An 18,597-nucleotide genomic window follows, 5' to 3' on the forward strand; every position below is an offset into this window, starting at 1 on the left:
TTTTTAGGGTGGTAAAAATGTTCTGGAGTTAGCAGTAGTGGTTATACAACTTTGTGAATATACTAAAGACCACTGAATTATACACTTTACAAAGGTGAATTTTATGATACGTGAGTTATAGCTCAATAAAAAATATATAATATACCCCTTAGATTAGTAAAATTTTTAAAGTTTGACAATATCAAGCCTCAGGAAATCCCACACTGCTGGCTGGAGTGTAAATTGGTACAATAACTTTGAAAAAAAAAAAAGTCTAATGTTACCTAGTAAAGAGGTGTATACCCAATGATCTAGCAATTCTATTCCTAGATATATACCCTATAGAAATGCATGCTTACATACAAAGACATAAAGCTATGGTAATGAGGTAGTGTGGTATGAGGTACAGGGATACTGTTTATAGCCATTTCATTATTAATAAGTGCTCCAAACAGAAAATAATCCAAATGCCCATTAATAGAAGAATGAATATAAATAAACTAGGAAGTATTCAATCAAGGAAATATAAAATATAATTAAAATGAACTAGAGCTACACCAAAAGCAAGGGTAAATCTTACACCAGAATACTGAGTGGAAAAAAAAAAAAAAACAAGACCCAAAATACTGCATGATTCTATAGACAGAATGTTCAAAACAAGGCAAAACTAAACTTTACTGTTTAGGGATACATGCACAGGGGGGTAAAAATCTAAATAAAAGCAAAGAAATAACTACCATAAAAGTCAGAAAGTGGTTTCTACTGGGAGTAGTTATGACCAAGAAGTATACATAAAACATTTCTGAAATACCAGAAATGTACTACCACCTAATGTATACAATCATTATAAGAGTGTCTCACAGAAAGTGGAAATAATGTATACAACTACAACTTTTATGCATTTTTCTATATGTACATTATGTTTCTCAATTTAAAAATTTTAAAGAATTAATATTATGTATTCTCTCTTGGACACAGGGCTATAAATCCAAGGTCAATTTTGTTATCAGTGATATACAGGTCAACTACAGTCTGAAGTTTTTATGCTTGATTGGCCATCTAAGAGAAGTGTTTAAAGTCTCCCAAGACCTTGAGATTGGGATTGACATATATACACTAATATGTATAAAATGGATAACTAATAAGAACCTGCTGTATAAAAAAATAAAATTCAAAATCCAAAAATAAATAAATAAAGTCTCCCAAGGGCTTCCCTGGTGGCGCAGTGGTTGAGAGTCTGCCTGCCGATGCAGGGGACACGGGTTCGTGCCCCGGTCCGGGAAGATCCCACATGCCGCGGAGTGGCTGGGCCCGTAAGCCATGGCCGCTGAGCCTGCGCGTCCCGGAGCCTGTGCTCCGCAACGGGAGAGACCACAACAGTGAGAGGCCCGCTTACCGCAAAAAAAAAAAAAAAAAAAAAAGAATAAAGTCTCCCAAGACCTTAATTTCTTGTATTTAACATTTTGCTTTACATATTTTGAAACAATGCTATTAAGTATATGTAAGATCGCTCCTGTTATACCATTTTTAAGACCATTACTTTTGTCAAAATACAAAATCCCACTATCATTTTTAATGCTTTAAACCTTGATTCCTATTGGGGCTTATACTAATAATGCTAAACTATATATTTTTTGTGTTAGTATATATCTAGTATATATTCTTGACATATTTACTTGAAATGTTTCCTTGTCATTTTGTTTGGAAGTGTCTTATTGTAAAAGCCTATATAGTAGGTCTGTTATTTTGTTTACCAATCTGAGACTCTTTTAATAAGTAATCCTTTAATAATGTAAGTAAACCCATTTACATTTATTATTATAATTGAAATATCTTGTTTGCTAGCCAGCCTCCAAGATGGTCCTCCCAAATCTCCACTTTTGAATATCTACATCCTTGTGTAGTCCCCTCCCACATTATACGAGGGTTGGTCTGTGTGACCAAGAGAAAGCATCAGAGGTGATGGCATGTCACTTTCAAGATTAGGTTATAAAACACTGCAGCTTCCATCTTAGGCTCTCTCCCTCAGTTCACTCTGGAGAAGCCAGCTGCCAGGCTGTGAGGACATCCAGGCAGCCTAGAGAAAGGCTCTCAAAGTGAGAAACGAAGCACCTGGCCAATAGCCAGGAAGAAACTGAGGCCTATCAACTACTGCATGAATGAAATTGGAAGTGAATCTTCCAGATTCAGTTGACTATAGCTCTGACAACTTGATTGCAACTACATGAAGAACCCTGAACCGAAACCAGACAGCTAAGCTACTTCCAGATTCCTAACCACAGAAACTGTGAGATAATAAATGTCTGCTATAAGCGGCTATGTTTTGGGCTAATCTGTCACACAGCAAGAGATAACTAACACATTTACACTTAATTCTATCCAGTTTATTTTCTTTTTTCTATTTATATACTTTGTCTTTATTATTTTTTCCTTACCAACCTTCAATCAACTTTTCCTTGTTCCATTTTTATTTCAACATTATTAAAGCTTTATATTCCATTTATATTCTTAGTTACTAACCCATATATTTTTCTGACAAAGTTTAATATCACTAACAATATCTTCCTCCCAAACAAAAACAAACCACAAAAACCTTAACATGCTTTTACTTCCATCTAACATCAATATTTATCATGGTGGGCTTCCCTGGTGGCACAGTGGTTAAGAATCCGCCTGCCAATGCAGGGGACACAGGTTTGAGCGCTGGTCCAGGAAGACCCCACATGCCACGGAGCAACTAAGCCTGTGTGCCGCAACTACTGAGCCTGCGCTTTAGAGCCCGCAAGCCGCAACTACTGAGCCCTCGTGCCACAACTACTGAAGCCCGCGCGCCTAGAGCCTGTAGTCTGCAACAAGAGAAGCCACTGCAATAAGAAGCCTGTGCACCTCAACAAAGAGTAGCCCCCGCATGCCAACAACTAAAGAAAGCCCACACAGAAACGAAGACCCAATGAAGCCAAAAATAATAAAAATAAAGCTCCCTCTTAAAAAAAATTATCACGGTGCTGTCCTCCTGGAATTTTTGAGCTTGTTATTAAATTTTAAACTTACAACATCGATTTAGAATTACCTAAACAGTGAGAATTCCATTGCTCACTATTACTTCTTAAATCCCACTATTGCCTTCTATTTGTTTGTGCTGGAATAAATCTATGAATAATTCTTACAAAGTGATGGGTTAACTATTTATGGTAAACCATAAATGTTTGAAACTACCTTCCTTTCACCCTCACTGATGAATGACAGTTTGGCTGGGTACAGAATTCCAGGTTGACAGTTATTTTCCTACAGCACTATGAAGACAATGCTCCATTGCTGCCTTTCGTGCAATGCTGCTGAGAGAAACCTGAAGTAAAACTATGGGTCAAATGATCTTTACTTTACATAAAATTTAGAATTTTTTCTTTATTCTTGATATTTAAAAAAAATTCACTATTAGAATGTGCTTGCTTATCTTTGTCCTTCATTCTACTCGGCATTTGGTGCTTTTTTTTGGTTTTGTTTTTTTACTCTAAAGATATCTTTCTTTGTACAGGCCTGAGAAATTATCAGCCATTTTTAAAAGTTAACTTTGTATTAAATTATAACAAAAATATAGAAAAATACATGAGGTAACTGTTAAATGGACTGAATGTGTGTATTCCCCCATCCCCCCCACCAATTCATATACTGAAGCCCTAACCCACAGTGTGACTCTATTTGGAGATAGGGAACCTGCAAGGAAGTAATTAAGGTTAAATGAGGTCATAGGGTGGGGTCCTGATCTGTTAGGATTAAGGTCCTTGAAGAGACAACAAAGAGCTCGCTTGCTCGTGCTCTCTCTCTCTCTCTCTCTTTCTGCACATGCACCAAAGGAATATCACGTGAGCACACACTGAGAAAGCAGCCATCTGCAATCCAAGGGAAAGCTCTCACCAGACACCAGCCCTACTGGCACTCTGATCCTTGATTTCCTAGCCTCCAGAACTGTGAAAAAATAAATATGTTGTGTAAGTCACCCAGTCTGTGGTATTTTGTTATGGCAGCCCTAGAAAACTAATACAGTAGCTAACCTCGAAGATGCCCCCGTGACTATTTCCTGGTATTCATTCACACTGAATAGAGCTGACCTTTTTTTATCCAACAAAAGACTGCAGAAGTGTTGGGATGTGTTTTCAAAGACTAGGTCATAAAAATGACTGTGACTTTCACTTTGTACTCTCCTGTATCACTTGCTCTGGGTGAAGTCAGCTACAATATTATGAGGACATTCAAGCAGCAACATGGAGAGGTCAACACAATAAGGAACTGAGGTGTCCTGCTAACAGCCTGCATTAAGGCGCCTGTCATGTGAGTAAGCTACCTGGAAGCAGATTTTCCAGCTTCCATCAAACCTTCAGATGACGGCAACCCTGGCCAACATTTTAACTGCAACCTCACAAAAGACCTCAAGCAGAAACCATGCAGCTAAGTCACGCCCAAATCCCCAGCCTACAGAAACTGTGTGGGAAAATAAATGTCTATTATCCTTTTAATCTGGTTAAGTTTTGAGGTAATTTGTTATACAACAGATAATTAAATCATAGGTGAATTATTACAAACTTGTATGTGCAAATCGTAAGTGAACTATAACAAACCTACTATGATAAAGAAAATATTTCAAGCACTTCGGAAGCCCCCTACATGCCAAGCACTACCATGCTGGTGCCCTAAAGATAAACACTATCCTAACTTTTAATACTATAGATTAGGGGCTTCCCTGGTGGCGCAGTGGTTGAGAGTCCACCTGCCGATGCAAGGGACACGGGTTTGTGCCCCGGTCCGGGAAGATCCCACATGCCGCAGAGTGGCTGGGCCCGTGAGCCATGGCCGCTGAGCCTGCGCATCCAGAGCCTGTGCTCCGCAACGGGAGAGGCCACAAAAAACAGTTGTGATTCTTGGAATCCCATGATTTTTTTCTTAATTTGGAAAACACCAATCCATCTGTAAAGTCGGCATTGCCCAAAAAATATTCATAAAGGAAATAAACTCTGAGGTATGTTAACCAGCAAATGGAAAATTTCTTAGGTTTAGCTGAAAACACTTACCCCTCTTCATTTTCTTTTAGTAAGCGACTGGCAATTCGGATCAACATGCAGTAGGCAAACTGTGATTTGAGACCAGATTTAGTAAATTTATTCAACATCTTAGAAACAGCAAGGCGATCACTCTTTTTAAGGTGATACAAGACTCCCAACGCATGGTACTAAAGAACAAGAAAAAGAATATGATATAGAGAGAAGGCTGAGTAGGAAGAGGATAAAACTTACATAAATATAGAATCATACGGAAATACATTTTTAATAAAAAGATACCCAAGTTTAGTGTATACAAATAGCATATCTTTTTCATACTGAATCAAACACAGGCATGATTGAAAGGATAAGAGTTTCTAATTTACCCTCAGAAGTTGTTAATACAGATTAGGTAAGTATTAAGGGGGTGACATACAATCTGAAGATGGCTCTAGCAGGTTCAGCGTTGCCCCATCCATCGTTAGTACAAAGGCTCTCAGGTCCAAGGCTTTAACCAGTGTTACAGGCCTTGCTTAGTGGATTTAAATCATCTGTGGTTATGTTAGCGGTTAAAGGATTAACCTCCTGAAGTAGGCTTATGGCATGTAATTATCATGGCACTTTGTGTAAAAACACAATGACCAGAGTTAGGAAGGTGAGAATGTTTCCCAAGGGAAAAATTACTACTCTACTTCCTCATAAGTGAATATGAGAAGTAAACATTAGAAGAGGATAAATAAGTACCCTCTCAAATATAAATGGAGTACTTTACATAAAATTGCCAGTTAAGAATTTAATCTTGTTCTTTTTAATTAAGAAGAGCGTAATGAATATCAAAAGGAGATCTTTCCAACAAAACAGTTTTAAAGCTTCACAAAGCGATAATACTCTTTACTGTTTTTCTAATGTCTAGTATAATCAAGGCCTGAAAAGCTTGGAATTGAACATCCATCTTCACAAATTATTTTTCAAACAAAGGACTGAAATGAATAATGACCTTTGGAATGAGCATCTCAAACTACCACTAAATATAAGAATCTTCTCAAACATTCCTACAGTTTCTACTAAACACTACAGCAGGGCCTACAGTGGTAATCATAATTAGTGGGATACTCACTTGGGAATATGCACTAATATATACTTAATATTATGCTGCTTAATATTAGCCTTTAGCTAATACTCATCTGGGGAATCAATAAACTGCCTGTAAAATGTAGGGCTAAAGAAAGATGATCTGGAGACATAAGCTAAGGTGATTCAATGACAGTACCTGGACCATAATATTATCACTTGAAGCAGCTTCTTGGGCTTCATTGACCCAGCGCTTAACCACATCATAGCTTATCTTCATCATGTGCTAAATACAGAAAAAAATTGAGAACAGATCATGCATAGTCACTAAAAGTTTAGAAACATGAGTTAGTTTTCTTGGAGAATTACTAACAGACATTTTCAGAAAAAGAGAAACAATGTTATAGCTTTTATAAGTCTATTTCAAGTCTCTGAGACAACTAATAAACCTGAAAAACTTTCTCCAAGACCCCTTTGCAAAGGTGAGCATATGTTTGTGGGCGGGGAAAGGTGTATAAAGGGAAGTAATGAGAGGGGAAGGATGGGGAGGGAATGGATAATTAATAGGATGGTACTTAAATAATGTTAACATTATCGGTTTTACTTCCAGGAAACTCACCTGGAAGAAAAAACAGAGTACCATAAAAAAGTAGAGTACCTGCTGTAAAACTTGACCAATTATATTCCAGAACCAGCAACTCTCGTGATTCAGATGATCTAATCCATTCACACATTAGTAACCAATTTTAATCAAATACAATGTGATAGGCTGTCATGAATAAATTTTGTTTTGATAAAAAAGAGAAAGAAAAGATATTACTAAAACAAACAGCACTTCCTGGGAGGAAATTTAGTAATGGGACAGTAGACTTTGGACTGAAGGACACTGCAGACACAGGGCACCAACAAAAGCAGAGGACAAAGAGACAAGAGGTAGAAGGGCAGGTCATAAAGGAAGATTTAAAGAAAGAGATTAGCTCAGTTTCTTCCCTGATCCCCATGCCACACTAACCCACCATCTGTATTATACGTACAACATAGCTTTCTGATCACCAAAACCTTTCAAACATATGAAAATTTCATGTTTTTATAACTGCCCATTTAAATTGCTCCATGTTCCTCTTTCAGATAAAGCATTATTGTATAAAGTAACAGAAATGTATACATATTTTTAAATGTTTCACTTGTGAGAGAATCATAGTGATACTTTGTTTTTGCAACTAGAAACTGTACCATGCATGAGAACCAGTTACTTGTTCACTTACTAAGGAAGATACCAATGCTGAACTCGATACACTGGAGACTTTATCCACAATGGCCTGTTTCATGTATCTTTCAATGGCCTGCAACATTGTTCCCTGAGAACATTCATAAAGAAAAAGCGGTTGAAGCAGAACACTTTCATCCAAAACTACCACTTCAAAATAATTTACAAAAACAAGTCACATATTTGTCTCTGTGCAAATATTTAGAATGCATTAAAAGGCTTATCATATAATAATCAGATCCCAAAGGGCAAAACCCAGACAACCAAGTGGCAGCTTCAAGAAGGAACATTTGGGGGCTTCCCTGGTGGCGCAGTGGTTGACAGTCTGTCTGCCAATTCAGGGGACACAGGTTCGTGCCCCGGGCCGGGAAGATCCCACATGCCGCGGAGCAGCTGGGCCCGTGAGCCATGGCCGCTGAGCCTGCGCGTCCGGAGCCTGTGCTCCGCAACGGGAGAGGCCACAACAGTGAGAGGCCCGTGTACCGCCAAAAAAAAAAAAAAGAAGGAACATTTGTAAGGAAGAGTAATAACTGTTCCACAATGAAATAAACTATCTCAAAGTGAAGAATCCCAGTTCGGAAGAAATACACAAGTAGAGGCTGAACCTATCAGGGATATTATAAAAGAAATTCCTAAATAGGGATGCTTTTAAAGTCCTGAAGATACCTCTATGTGTAGGGCATGTATTTTATATGGATCCCAGAGAGTCCTATAAATCAACTGTAATCTCTGATTATTTTAGATTCATAAGAAATTAAATGTGCAATATGCTACTGTATTGAGTCCTCAATAGGAAATCCTCTGAAAATAAAGTTCTTTTTAATTTATCTGGAAGAAAGCTTAGCACTGGGAAGGTGGTGGCAGGTAAGTAAGGATGCGTAAATACACCAAGATCAATACTTAGATGAAGAGAGTCTTAGCTAGCCCTGGAACGGTCAAGTCTTATGGCATCAATTTAATGCTAAAAACAAAAGCAACCACAATAAAGTAACTGAGCATTGAAAAATACTAAACCATTTCTATTACTCCTCCTAGGATCCAGATTTACCATTTAATCCTGCTCAACCTTTGAAATTTGAGAAGATTGCAAACATATACATAAAATACACCCGATCATGAATATAGCTGAAATATTATTCAATTTGCTTGGCAATGCCCAGCCTGTCCTTCATTTTAACCTTTCCTTCCCAGAGTTCCAAGAAAGGGACAGCCTAACATACTCTATAACTTCATCCCTCCCAATACAACAGACTAAGTCAAGGTTAAACGCCTGATTTGGACCCAGGTAGATAACAAGCCACTGGATGGCTGATGGCTAATCAGACTGTTTCTCTTAAATACTTAAATGAGAGGGCTTGAGCCTGGTAAATGATGCCTCATAATAGTAAATATCTGAGAAGCTTGCTGCTGAGTTCCTTAGAGCTGCCCTATTTCTTGTTCTGGTTGTAAGCTTTACCTCAAATTCTGAGAGATTTGTATTTTGTAAGAAAGCTTTTTTTTTTTTTTTTAAGCTAAATTCAAATGGGTTTTTGTCTCCTGCAAGCAATGTGCCCTGACTATGACAAAAGTCCATGAGGGTAAATATAGAAATAGAATAATCTAAATAAACAAAAGGAAAAAACAATCTAAAAGAAAAAAAAAAACCTGGAGCCACAAAAGCCTTTCTGGTGGTCATGTTTCTCTTCTGCTGATGATTCACAAGGTCAGACAGGGAATCCTACTAAATTTACATGGCCACCTGCAGATAAACATAGGTCCCCTTTGACACCTCAGTAAAACAAAGAACTTACATCAGTGATTCTGCAGAGAGCCCTGATGGCTGGGCCTCGGTACACATCTTCCTTTCCAGTCATGTCCTTAGTCAGACTGAGAAAAATCAAATTGGTTACCATAAGATTAAAGTTTTCTCTTTTGTGGAGTCCACCCCTCGCTAATTCCACTTGTCCCCATAATTATCTTAATACAACTATTGATTAAACAAGTATTTATTGAGTGTCTTCCTTGGATAAATATAAAAACTACTGGGTAGAAGACTATTTTAAATCTTAAGAATACAGCAGTGAGTCGGTGGGATTGTAAATTGATACAGCCACTATGGAGAAGAGTACGGAGGTTCCTTAAAAAACTAAAAACAGAACTGCCAGATGACCCAGGAATCCCACTACTGGGCATATGCCCTGAAAAAACAATTCAAAAAGAGACATGTACCACAATGTTCATTGCAGCACTATTTACAATAGCCAGGACATGGAAGCAACCTAAGGGTCCACAGACAGATGAATGGACAAAGAAGGTGTGGCACATATATACAATGGAATATTACTCAGCCATGAAAAGAAACGAAATTGAGTTATTTGCAGTGAGGTGGATGGACCTAGAGTCTGTCATACAGAGTGAAGCAAGTCAGAAAAACAAATACAGTATGCTATCGCATATATATGGAATCTAAAAAATAATTTAAAAATTGGTACTGATGAACTTAGTGGCAGGACAGCAATAAGATGCAGACATAGAGAATGGACTTGAGGACATGGGGTGGGGGAAGGGTAAGCTGCGACAAAGTGAGAGAGTGGCATGGACATATATACACTACCAAATATAAAATAGATAGCTAGTGGGAAGGAGCCACATAGCACAGGGAGATCAGCTCAGTGCTTTGTAACCACCTAGAGGGGTGGGAGGGAGGCAGATATGGGGATATATGTATACATATAGCTGATTCACTTTGTTACACAGCAGAAACTAACACAACATTGTAAAGCAATTATACTCCAATAAAGATGTAAAAAAAAAAAAAAGAATACGGCAGTGAGCAAAACAAAGTCTTTGCCTTCATGGAGCTTACATTCCAGTGGGAAAAGAGATATTAATCACCTAAACTAAATATATAAATAATTTTAGATACTGATTACTGGCATAAAAAACAGACAATGATATAGCCTCAGGCTGAAATCCCCCAAAATCCCCAAAACTCATCAGACTTCAAAATAACTCTATAAAAGAAACTGACTAAAATGATTACTTCAAGAGGTCTCGCTCTCACAGGAATGGCTTTCTAAAATAATTGTCAATGGTTTCAGACCTTTCTGTGGAGCTGCAAAAACAGGCAGAGGAGTGTGGACTGAGCTACAGAATTTCATGGCCGTAATTTTAAAAGGTTTTTAACCTTTAGATTATTCACTCTTTTACCCTTCCTTCTCTTGTCCTCTGTGCATTTATACTACCCTCAAACTGACTATCCACCTCCTCCCTCACTCAACTTCCCTCACATATCCAAAACGGCCTCCAACTCCAACTCACTCCATTAGGGCACCAAGAGGAGAAAGTTGTGAATAACTGACAGTCCTTCAATTTCGTTCATTTTTCAATTATTAGGGTTGCTTAAGTTTTCTTAAGAAAGTTCTTAAAATATATGCAACCACAGAGACTTTTTAAAATGCATGCCAGGGCTTCCCTGGTGGCACAGTGGTTGAGAGTCCGCCTGCCGATGCAGGGGACACGGGTTCGTGCCCCAGTCCGGGAAGATCCCACATGCTGCGGAGCAGCTGGGCCCGTGAGCCATGGCCGCTGGGCCTGCATGTCCGGAGCCTGTGCTCCGCAACGGGAGAGGCCACAACAGTGAGAGACCCACGTACCGGAAAAAAAAAAAAAATGCATGCCAATGGATCGCCACTCTTCTGGTACCTTCAATCTTACTTAGTAATATAACTTGAAAATCTTTCCTTATAGGCAGATGTTTTAAAATTTTAGATAGTTATGTATATTAAAATTTCTAAATAGTATATCTAAAATATCTTTTTAATGGTAGCACAGATTTCCATTGTTTGGGGATAAATAATTTATCAACCAGTCTTTTTCACAAATATTTGCATTTTTCTAATTAGATTAAAAAACTGAGGCTTGGCAGGTTTGGTTCCTGAGTCCTCTCTCCTTGGCTTGCTGATGGCACGGAAGTAGCCATAGTAATGCATAAACAAGAAGGCATGGCTACGTTCCAATAAAACTTCATTTACAGAATGAGGCAACAGTTTTGGCCAAGGGCCATAGTTTGCCAACCCCTGCTCTGTACTTCTGTTTAGCTTGGGCTGCCCTGACCGCAAAGGCTTACATACAGAGAATTTATGTGGGAGTGTGTTCTGAGGGAGAAGTAAAAGATAAGGAAGTAAACAAAGGAGGAGGGAAAGTCAACCCAAAGAAGTTTTCTCTAGTGTGTCACTGCCACAAGCAACTGGTTATTTAATGACCAATCTTCTGAGGAGCCTAATGAAATACATGCCAGAAACCACACATTCAAGGGATGAAAAGCAAAGAATTTATCCACTAGCTCTTAGCCCCTGGTAGAGATTTAACCCCAGAGTGTTAACTCCCCATTCTCTTAACATGTTAATTCACACATGTAAGTTCAGTGAGTGTGCAAGAAATTGCAGGGCAGGAAGCAAAACGCACAGGACATGCTTGAAGTGAGGCACTATCGATGCTAGTGAGCTGGACCCTACATGGCAATGTTGACCACAGCCACAGCTGGAACCAAAGATGAGGCTGAGGAAACGGGAGGTTGCTCAAAAGTGGCACCCAATACAGCCCATCCTTTGCACCCCTCACATTTGAACATGTCTTCCATTGAATCTAATCTATCACTGAGTCTTCAAGATGGTAACCATCCACTATTTCTACAAGAGACTGGAAGATGAGTAGAATATGGTACAACCCATACGGCTACAACACATTTCAAAGCCATAATTGATATTCATCATCTCCTTCCTATAACCACCCATCCTTTATTTCCCTCACTCTTGGCCAGCACTTCACCTCATCTTGGTTATGTGTCTGGTAGGTGACTCAAACCTTTATCCCAAGGGATCTGAGCCTTTGTTGGATTTACCCTGGTTGGACCGTTGGTTGTTCCCTAGTCCCCAGTCAACATTTTCCCATGCATGAACGCACAAAAATATACTCAAGTGACTACTCTGAACTCTAGATACAGTCCTCTCTGTCACCTTTATACAGAAACAACCCTAGATCCTGATAGGGATCAAGGTCAGTTACCTCTACGAGTATAGCAGCTCCTTTCATTACCTGCTGGTCTACTAGCATGAAGAACACAAAGTGACCCAATAGGAGTCATCATTTCAAGTGTGCAAACTGGCTCACTTCCTGCCCCACGGTTGCTCTGACTCTGCAGTGTGGGATGTCTTAGGTTGCCAACCTGTTACTCAGACATGTAGAATCCAGAAGTGTGGGATGTTTCTGTGCTGGAGACAATCCACAACCCACGGGAACCAGGAGTCAACGGGTTAAATGCTTCCCCCTTTTCACCCCTTGAAAACATTGTCCCCTGGGAACTGGGACCTCTAATCCACATTCGGGGTGAGAATGGGAAGCATAAATTCTACAAGTGAGTCACTGGGAGTGAGGGTTAGAGGAGCCAGTCCTACTTCCACCTCTTGATTTCTGGACCTGCCTATTCTATTTCTTGGTGACAGTACCATACACTGGCAATCGATTCAATGGATATATGGCATCTTGGAGGAGAATTCCCCAACCTCTCAGAGTCCTTCCTCCAACCTACTACCTCAGCTGAGCATTCAATAGGCCATCTCATCATAGCATCAGGCTGTCTGCTCCTAGGTGAAGCACAATATAATAAAACTACTCATCTCCCTCCTAGTCACAAGCCCACTATCACTGTGCTTTTGCCATAAAATGAATGGCAATGTCATGTAGGATACCATGACAATAAATTAAGAATAACTGTTTATACCACAACTTGGCCCTACTGCAAACCCCTGGTTTATTCTATCTATATTTTATGGTGTTTGGGTCATGCAATTTAAGAAAATTATGTAGTCAAATTCATCAATCCTTTCTATTGCCTTCGGATTTTAGTCATAATTACAAAACTTTTCCCTACACTAAGGTTAAAGAGGAATATACTCATGTTTTCTTCTAGTACTTGTATGGTTTCATTTTTTTTAATTTATACTCCTTATCTTTTTAGAGTTTACTCATGTATATGATGTGAAATACAGATCTAATTTTATCTTTTTCTAAGTGGCTACTCAGTTGTCCCAGAAACATGTATTAAAAAGTACATGCTTACCCCAGTGATTAGAGATGCCACCTTTGTCATATACTAAGTTTCCATGTGTCCTTGGGTCTAATTCTGTACTTTCCATTTGTATCAGAGAATTCTGAAAAATGTAGATCAGCACGGCCGAGTTGACACTTTACGCAGTCATCACACAATTTTACTCCACTGGTCTCTTTGTCTATTCACGTGCCAGTACCACACTGTTCTAACTGTACAGGCCTTAGTATTTCACTGACTGGTAGAGCTAGTCCTTCCTCACGGTTTTCCCTTTTTCAGTTATTTCCTGGCTATTCTTACATGTTTGTTTTTCCACATGAACTTTAGTATCAACTTTTCTAACTCTATAATATAAACTGTTGGATTTTTTATTGGGATTGAAATGAATTTATAAATTAATTAAGGGAGGATTAAAATCTTTATAATGTTGAACTGACCTATTCAAAACAGGGGATATCTTTACATCTGTTCAAGTATACTTTGAGCATTTCAGGGCTTCAAATTTTTTCTTCCTCTTATAAGTTTCGTGCATTTTTTGTCAAAATTATTCCTAAGTATTTAATCTTTGTTGTTGTTGCAATGGGGTTCTATGCGTGTTGTTTGTTTACATAAAGGCTACTGATTTCTATGTGTTAATTTTATATCCTGCTACCCCACTGAGTTCTTCTATTGTTTGAGTTCATTTTATCATTGTCTAGGGTTTCCAGGTATTCTACCACATCATCTAAAAACAGAGAGAGCTTACTTCTTTGTTAATTTACTCTTATGTGTCGAATTGGTTTCTCTTGTCTAACTGCATTGCTTAATACCTCTAGTACAATGTTGAATAGTGGTAACTGTGGTTTGTCTCTTGAGAGTATTCTTTTTTTCTTGTTTTTTCTTAGGCTTTCTAATTTGTTGTTGAAAGCCAAACATCTCGTGTAGGATAGCAGAGATGAAGTAAATTGTTTACATGCCTTGAAGTGGGGACACGTTTCCTCCTGCTAAGCCATTAGCTCAGGGGTTTGAATTAATGTCTTTGGGAGTTGGACTGGGTTTGGTTTCCTGTTGCTCTTGTAACACTCAGTGCTCCCCAAGCTTGGCTTCAAATTCCTCTAGTGATACCCTATGTTTAGGTTGAGGGCTGGTGTGACAGAGTATTTTTTTTTTTCAATGACTACCCTCAGCTTTTGGTATTTTCTTCCCCCAGCCCCTCAGAGAGGATTGGTCTCTTGCAGGTTACTTACTTCTCCCTCAGTGCAGTGGGCAGGTAGGGATGGGCGGCTGTTCTTTGTTGTTCTAATTAAGGCTGTCTTAGGCAGGCACCCTGTTCCTGGATCTTACGGTTGTGGCCTTCACTTCTGCCCCTTCTAGAACTGCAGTTGACTCAGTGCATATCCTTATCACTCCCCCAGGGGTAGAAAGTTTTTCCCCTGTTCCCTTCCCACAATGGCAATGAGTTTTCACCAGTATCTAAAGATGAGTGTGTGTTGCCATTCCTCCTATAGCTTAAGGTTTTTCTTTCAGAGGGGAAACGGAGGAAAAGGATCCAAGGGCAGGTCAATATCCCTACCAGGGTAGCTGCTATTCCCTGCTCCCAGTTCTTTACTCTGAGGGAGATTCTCCCCCAGGACTCTCCCAAATACTCTATAAGAGCTCGGTTGGGTCCGTGGAGAAGAACCAACAAGGCTATAGAGGCTCAGACTGCCCTGTATTTGTGGCACCGAGGGGCTTCACTCTCTCTAGACAGTGGTTATACTCAGTCTCCACCAATTCAGCAATCAGCCCAGCTGAACTCTTCTTACTGGTATCAGCCACATCTTGTCCAGTAAACCAGGGCTCACATCTCATCTAACCCTGTAAGCTCTGGTCTCTCTTTAGGTTTTGAGCCAGTTGGTTACTCTGAGATATCAGTGTCAGCACTCTAAAGGATTCAGATAAATTGCTGAACTTGCTATTTGTTCAGCCCCTTTTTCATGAAAACATTGGACATAATGCTCTTTCCAAATCTCTATACCCCAAAAGCCTCCATTTAACTTTTGCTTCATTTCACCTGGGTTAATAGCTAGAAGTGAACGAACTGGATCTTAAGGTAGGTTCATGTTTAACTTTTTAAGAAACTGCAAAAATGTTTTCTAACATGATTTCACCACTTTACATTCCTACCAAAGATCCAATTCCTCCTCATCCTTAGTAATATTTGCTAAAGTCAGTCTATTTAATTTTTAGTCAATTGAAAGATGTATAGTGGTATCTCACTGTGGTTTTAAACTGAATTTCCCTAATGACTAACAAGGTTGAACATCTTTTCATTTGCTTTATTTGCCATGTATATATCTTCTTTAGTGGTGTCTATTCACAGATTTTACACTTTTTTATTGTATTATTTTCTCATTATTGAATTTTGAAAGCTCTTTATATGCCCTAGATACAAGTCCTTTATTATATATAATTTATAAGTATTTTCTTCCAGTCTGTGGTTTGTCTTTTTGTTTTCTTTATGGATCAAGCTTTTGACGTTATATCTCAAAAATCTTTGCTTAATTCAAGGTCACAAGGATTTTTCCATATGTTTTCTTTTAGAGGTTTTGTAGCTTTAGGTTTTATATTTAGGTCCATAGACCTTAGAAGAAAAAAAAAAGGCTACAGATTAAATCTTTCAGCTTTTTCATGTCTGAAATTGCCTTTATGCCAACTGTTTTTGAAAGCTATTTTTGCTGGACACAGAATTCTGGGTTAACAATTGTGCTTTTTGTTTTCTTTCAGTACTACAAAGATGTAGTATCATTTCCCTTCAGCTTAAAACACTTCATTTAATATTTCCTTCAGAGTAGGTCTGCTGGTGACAAATACTCTTGATTTACCTTCATCTGAGGAAGTCTTTATTTCACTTTCACGCCTGAAAGATATTTTTTGTGGATACAGAATACTGGGTTGTCATTTCCTTTTGTTTCACCACTTAAACGAGTGTTCCACCATCTTCCGACATCTGTGTTTTCTGATGAGAAATCCACAGTATTTTTTCAAAATATTTATTTATTTATTTGGTTGCACCAGGTCTTAGTTGTGGCAGGTGGACTCCTTAGTTGCAGCATGTGGGCTCCTTCGTTGCAGCTCCAGGGCTCCTTCAGTTGAGGCTCGCCAGCTCCTTAGTTGCAGCACGTGGGCTCCTTAGTTGCAGCTAGCCAGCTCTTTAGTTGCAGCACGAAGGCTCCTTAGTTGTGGCATGCAAACTCTTAGCTGTGGCATGCAAACTCTTAGCTGCAGCATGCGTGTGGGATCTAGTTCCCCGACCAGGGATCAAACCCAGGTCCCCTGCATTGGGAGCGTGGAGTCTTATCCACTGCACCACCAGGGAAGTCCTCCCACAGTATTTTAAACTGAAGTTTCCTTATATGTAATGAGTCATTTTTCTCAAACTGCTTTCAAGAATTTTCTTTTATCTTTGGTTTTCAGCAGTCTCATTATGATCTGGGTGTGGATTCCTTTGCGTTTATCTTGCATATGCTTCACGGAGCTTCTTGAATCTGTAAAGTTATGTCTTCCCCAAATTTGGAAGTTTTCAGCTATAATTTCTTCAAAAATTTTCTGCACCAATCCCTCTCTCCTCTTCTTCAGGAACTCCAATGACATGAATGTAAGACCCTTTGATACAGTCCCATGGGTCAGTGGTGCTATTTTTGTTTTCCATCTTTTTTCTCTTTATTCTTTTTTTTTTTTTTTAATTTTATTTATTTATTTTTGCTGCGTTGGCTCTTCGTTTCTGTGCGAGGGCTTTCTCCAGTTGTGGCAAGTGGGGGCCACTCTTCATCGCGGTGCGCGGGCCTCTCACTATAGCGACCTCTCCCGTTGCGGAGCACAGGCTCCAGACGCGCAGGCTCAGTAGCTGTGGCTCACGGGCCTAGCCACTCCACGGCATGTGGGATCCTCCCAGACCAGGGCTCGAACCCGTGTCCCCTGCATTAGCAGGCAGATTCTCTGCCACTGCGCCACCAGGGAAGCCCCCTCTCTTTATTCTTAATTGGAATTATTTCTACTGAATTACTTTCAAGTTTACTGACGCTTTCCTCTGACATCTCTATTCTACTATTGAGCCCAGCCAATGAATTTTTTATTTTGCATGTTGTACTTTGTCATTTCTAAAACTTTCAGTTGGTTCTTTTTTATATATATAGTTCTCTGCTGAGAATTTCTACTCTTCTATTCATTTCAAGAGTGTTCACCTTTATGGAGCATGGTTGTATTAGCTGCTTTCAAGTCTTTAATAATCCCAACATCTAGGTAATAACAGGGTTGGCATCTATTGATTATCTTTTCCCTTGAGAATTGGTCAGACTTTCCTGGCTGACTCATTTTAGATTGTATCTGGAGATTCTGAATATTATGTCATGAGACTCTGAGTCCTGTTAAAAGCCTCTGAGGAATGCTGACTTTTGTTTTACCAAGCACTCAAGGCAGTTTCAGATCGCAAGTTCTGCATGGCCTTCTGTGCATGTCATTTCTCCCACACTCTCTGGCTCTCAAGGACTCCTTTTCCCAGTTCTTCTCACCAGAAATATGAGATTCTCTCAGAGTTTTAGCTCCCTATGCTACTGCACAATTCCTTGGAAGCGAGCCCTCAAGACAAAGAGATAAAAGAAGGAAGGAAAAAAAAAATACAGTTGACCCGTGAACAATGCAGGGGTTAGGGGTGCCAACCCTCCACACAGTCGAAAATCTGAATATAACTTATATTCAGCTCTCCCTATACATGGTTCCTCAGGATCCGTGTGTAAGTGGACCGGCACAGCTCAAAACTCCTGTTGCAAGGGTCAACTGTAACGTGGATTTCCCCCCACTCTTCACATGCCGGGGCCCATTTTCTCAGAGACAGGTCTTATCTCAGGGCTTCAGGTGTCTGAAATACTGCTGTCACGTCATGGTAGTGTTCCACAACTAGGGCTGGCCTCAAGGCAGGACCAGAAAGTAAACAAAAAAACAATAACAAACAAACAAGGATTCTCCCCCATGCTCTCCAGCTTGCAGGGGTCTTTTCTTTAACTTGTGCTCAGGCTAGAGAGATGGGCTTCTGCCTTTGTTGGCTCCTCCCACTGTACAGTTCTCTAATTAGCCTGCTCTTGGGTCAAACGTGGGGTGTAAAGAGGAAAAATAAACATGAAACTCACTGTTATCACACTGGT

At 39.4% G+C, this 18,597-nt stretch overlaps 1 protein-coding gene across 2 annotated transcripts in view; it reads right to left on the minus strand.

Annotated features, from left to right (window-relative positions):
- COPG2 (COPI coat complex subunit gamma 2) overlaps window positions 1-18,597 on the minus strand; it is a 139,060-nt gene that overhangs the window by 92,259 nt on the left and 28,204 nt on the right. For both annotated transcript variants that reach the window (XM_060107457.1, XM_060107458.1), the window contains exons 6-9: window positions 9,141-9,216; window positions 7,349-7,441; window positions 6,283-6,369; window positions 5,046-5,203 (exon numbers count right to left, since the gene is read on the minus strand). In XM_060107457.1, coding sequence (XP_059963440.1) covers window positions 5,046-5,203; window positions 6,283-6,369; window positions 7,349-7,441; window positions 9,141-9,216 — 414 coding nt within the window. The remainder of the gene's footprint in view (window positions 1-5,045; window positions 5,204-6,282; window positions 6,370-7,348; window positions 7,442-9,140; window positions 9,217-18,597) is intronic.

Source organism: Mesoplodon densirostris, chromosome 9 (genome assembly GCF_025265405.1).
Source record: "Mesoplodon densirostris isolate mMesDen1 chromosome 9, mMesDen1 primary haplotype, whole genome shotgun sequence".
In the NCBI taxonomy this organism is placed as follows: domain Eukaryota; kingdom Metazoa; phylum Chordata; class Mammalia; order Artiodactyla; family Ziphiidae; genus Mesoplodon; species Mesoplodon densirostris.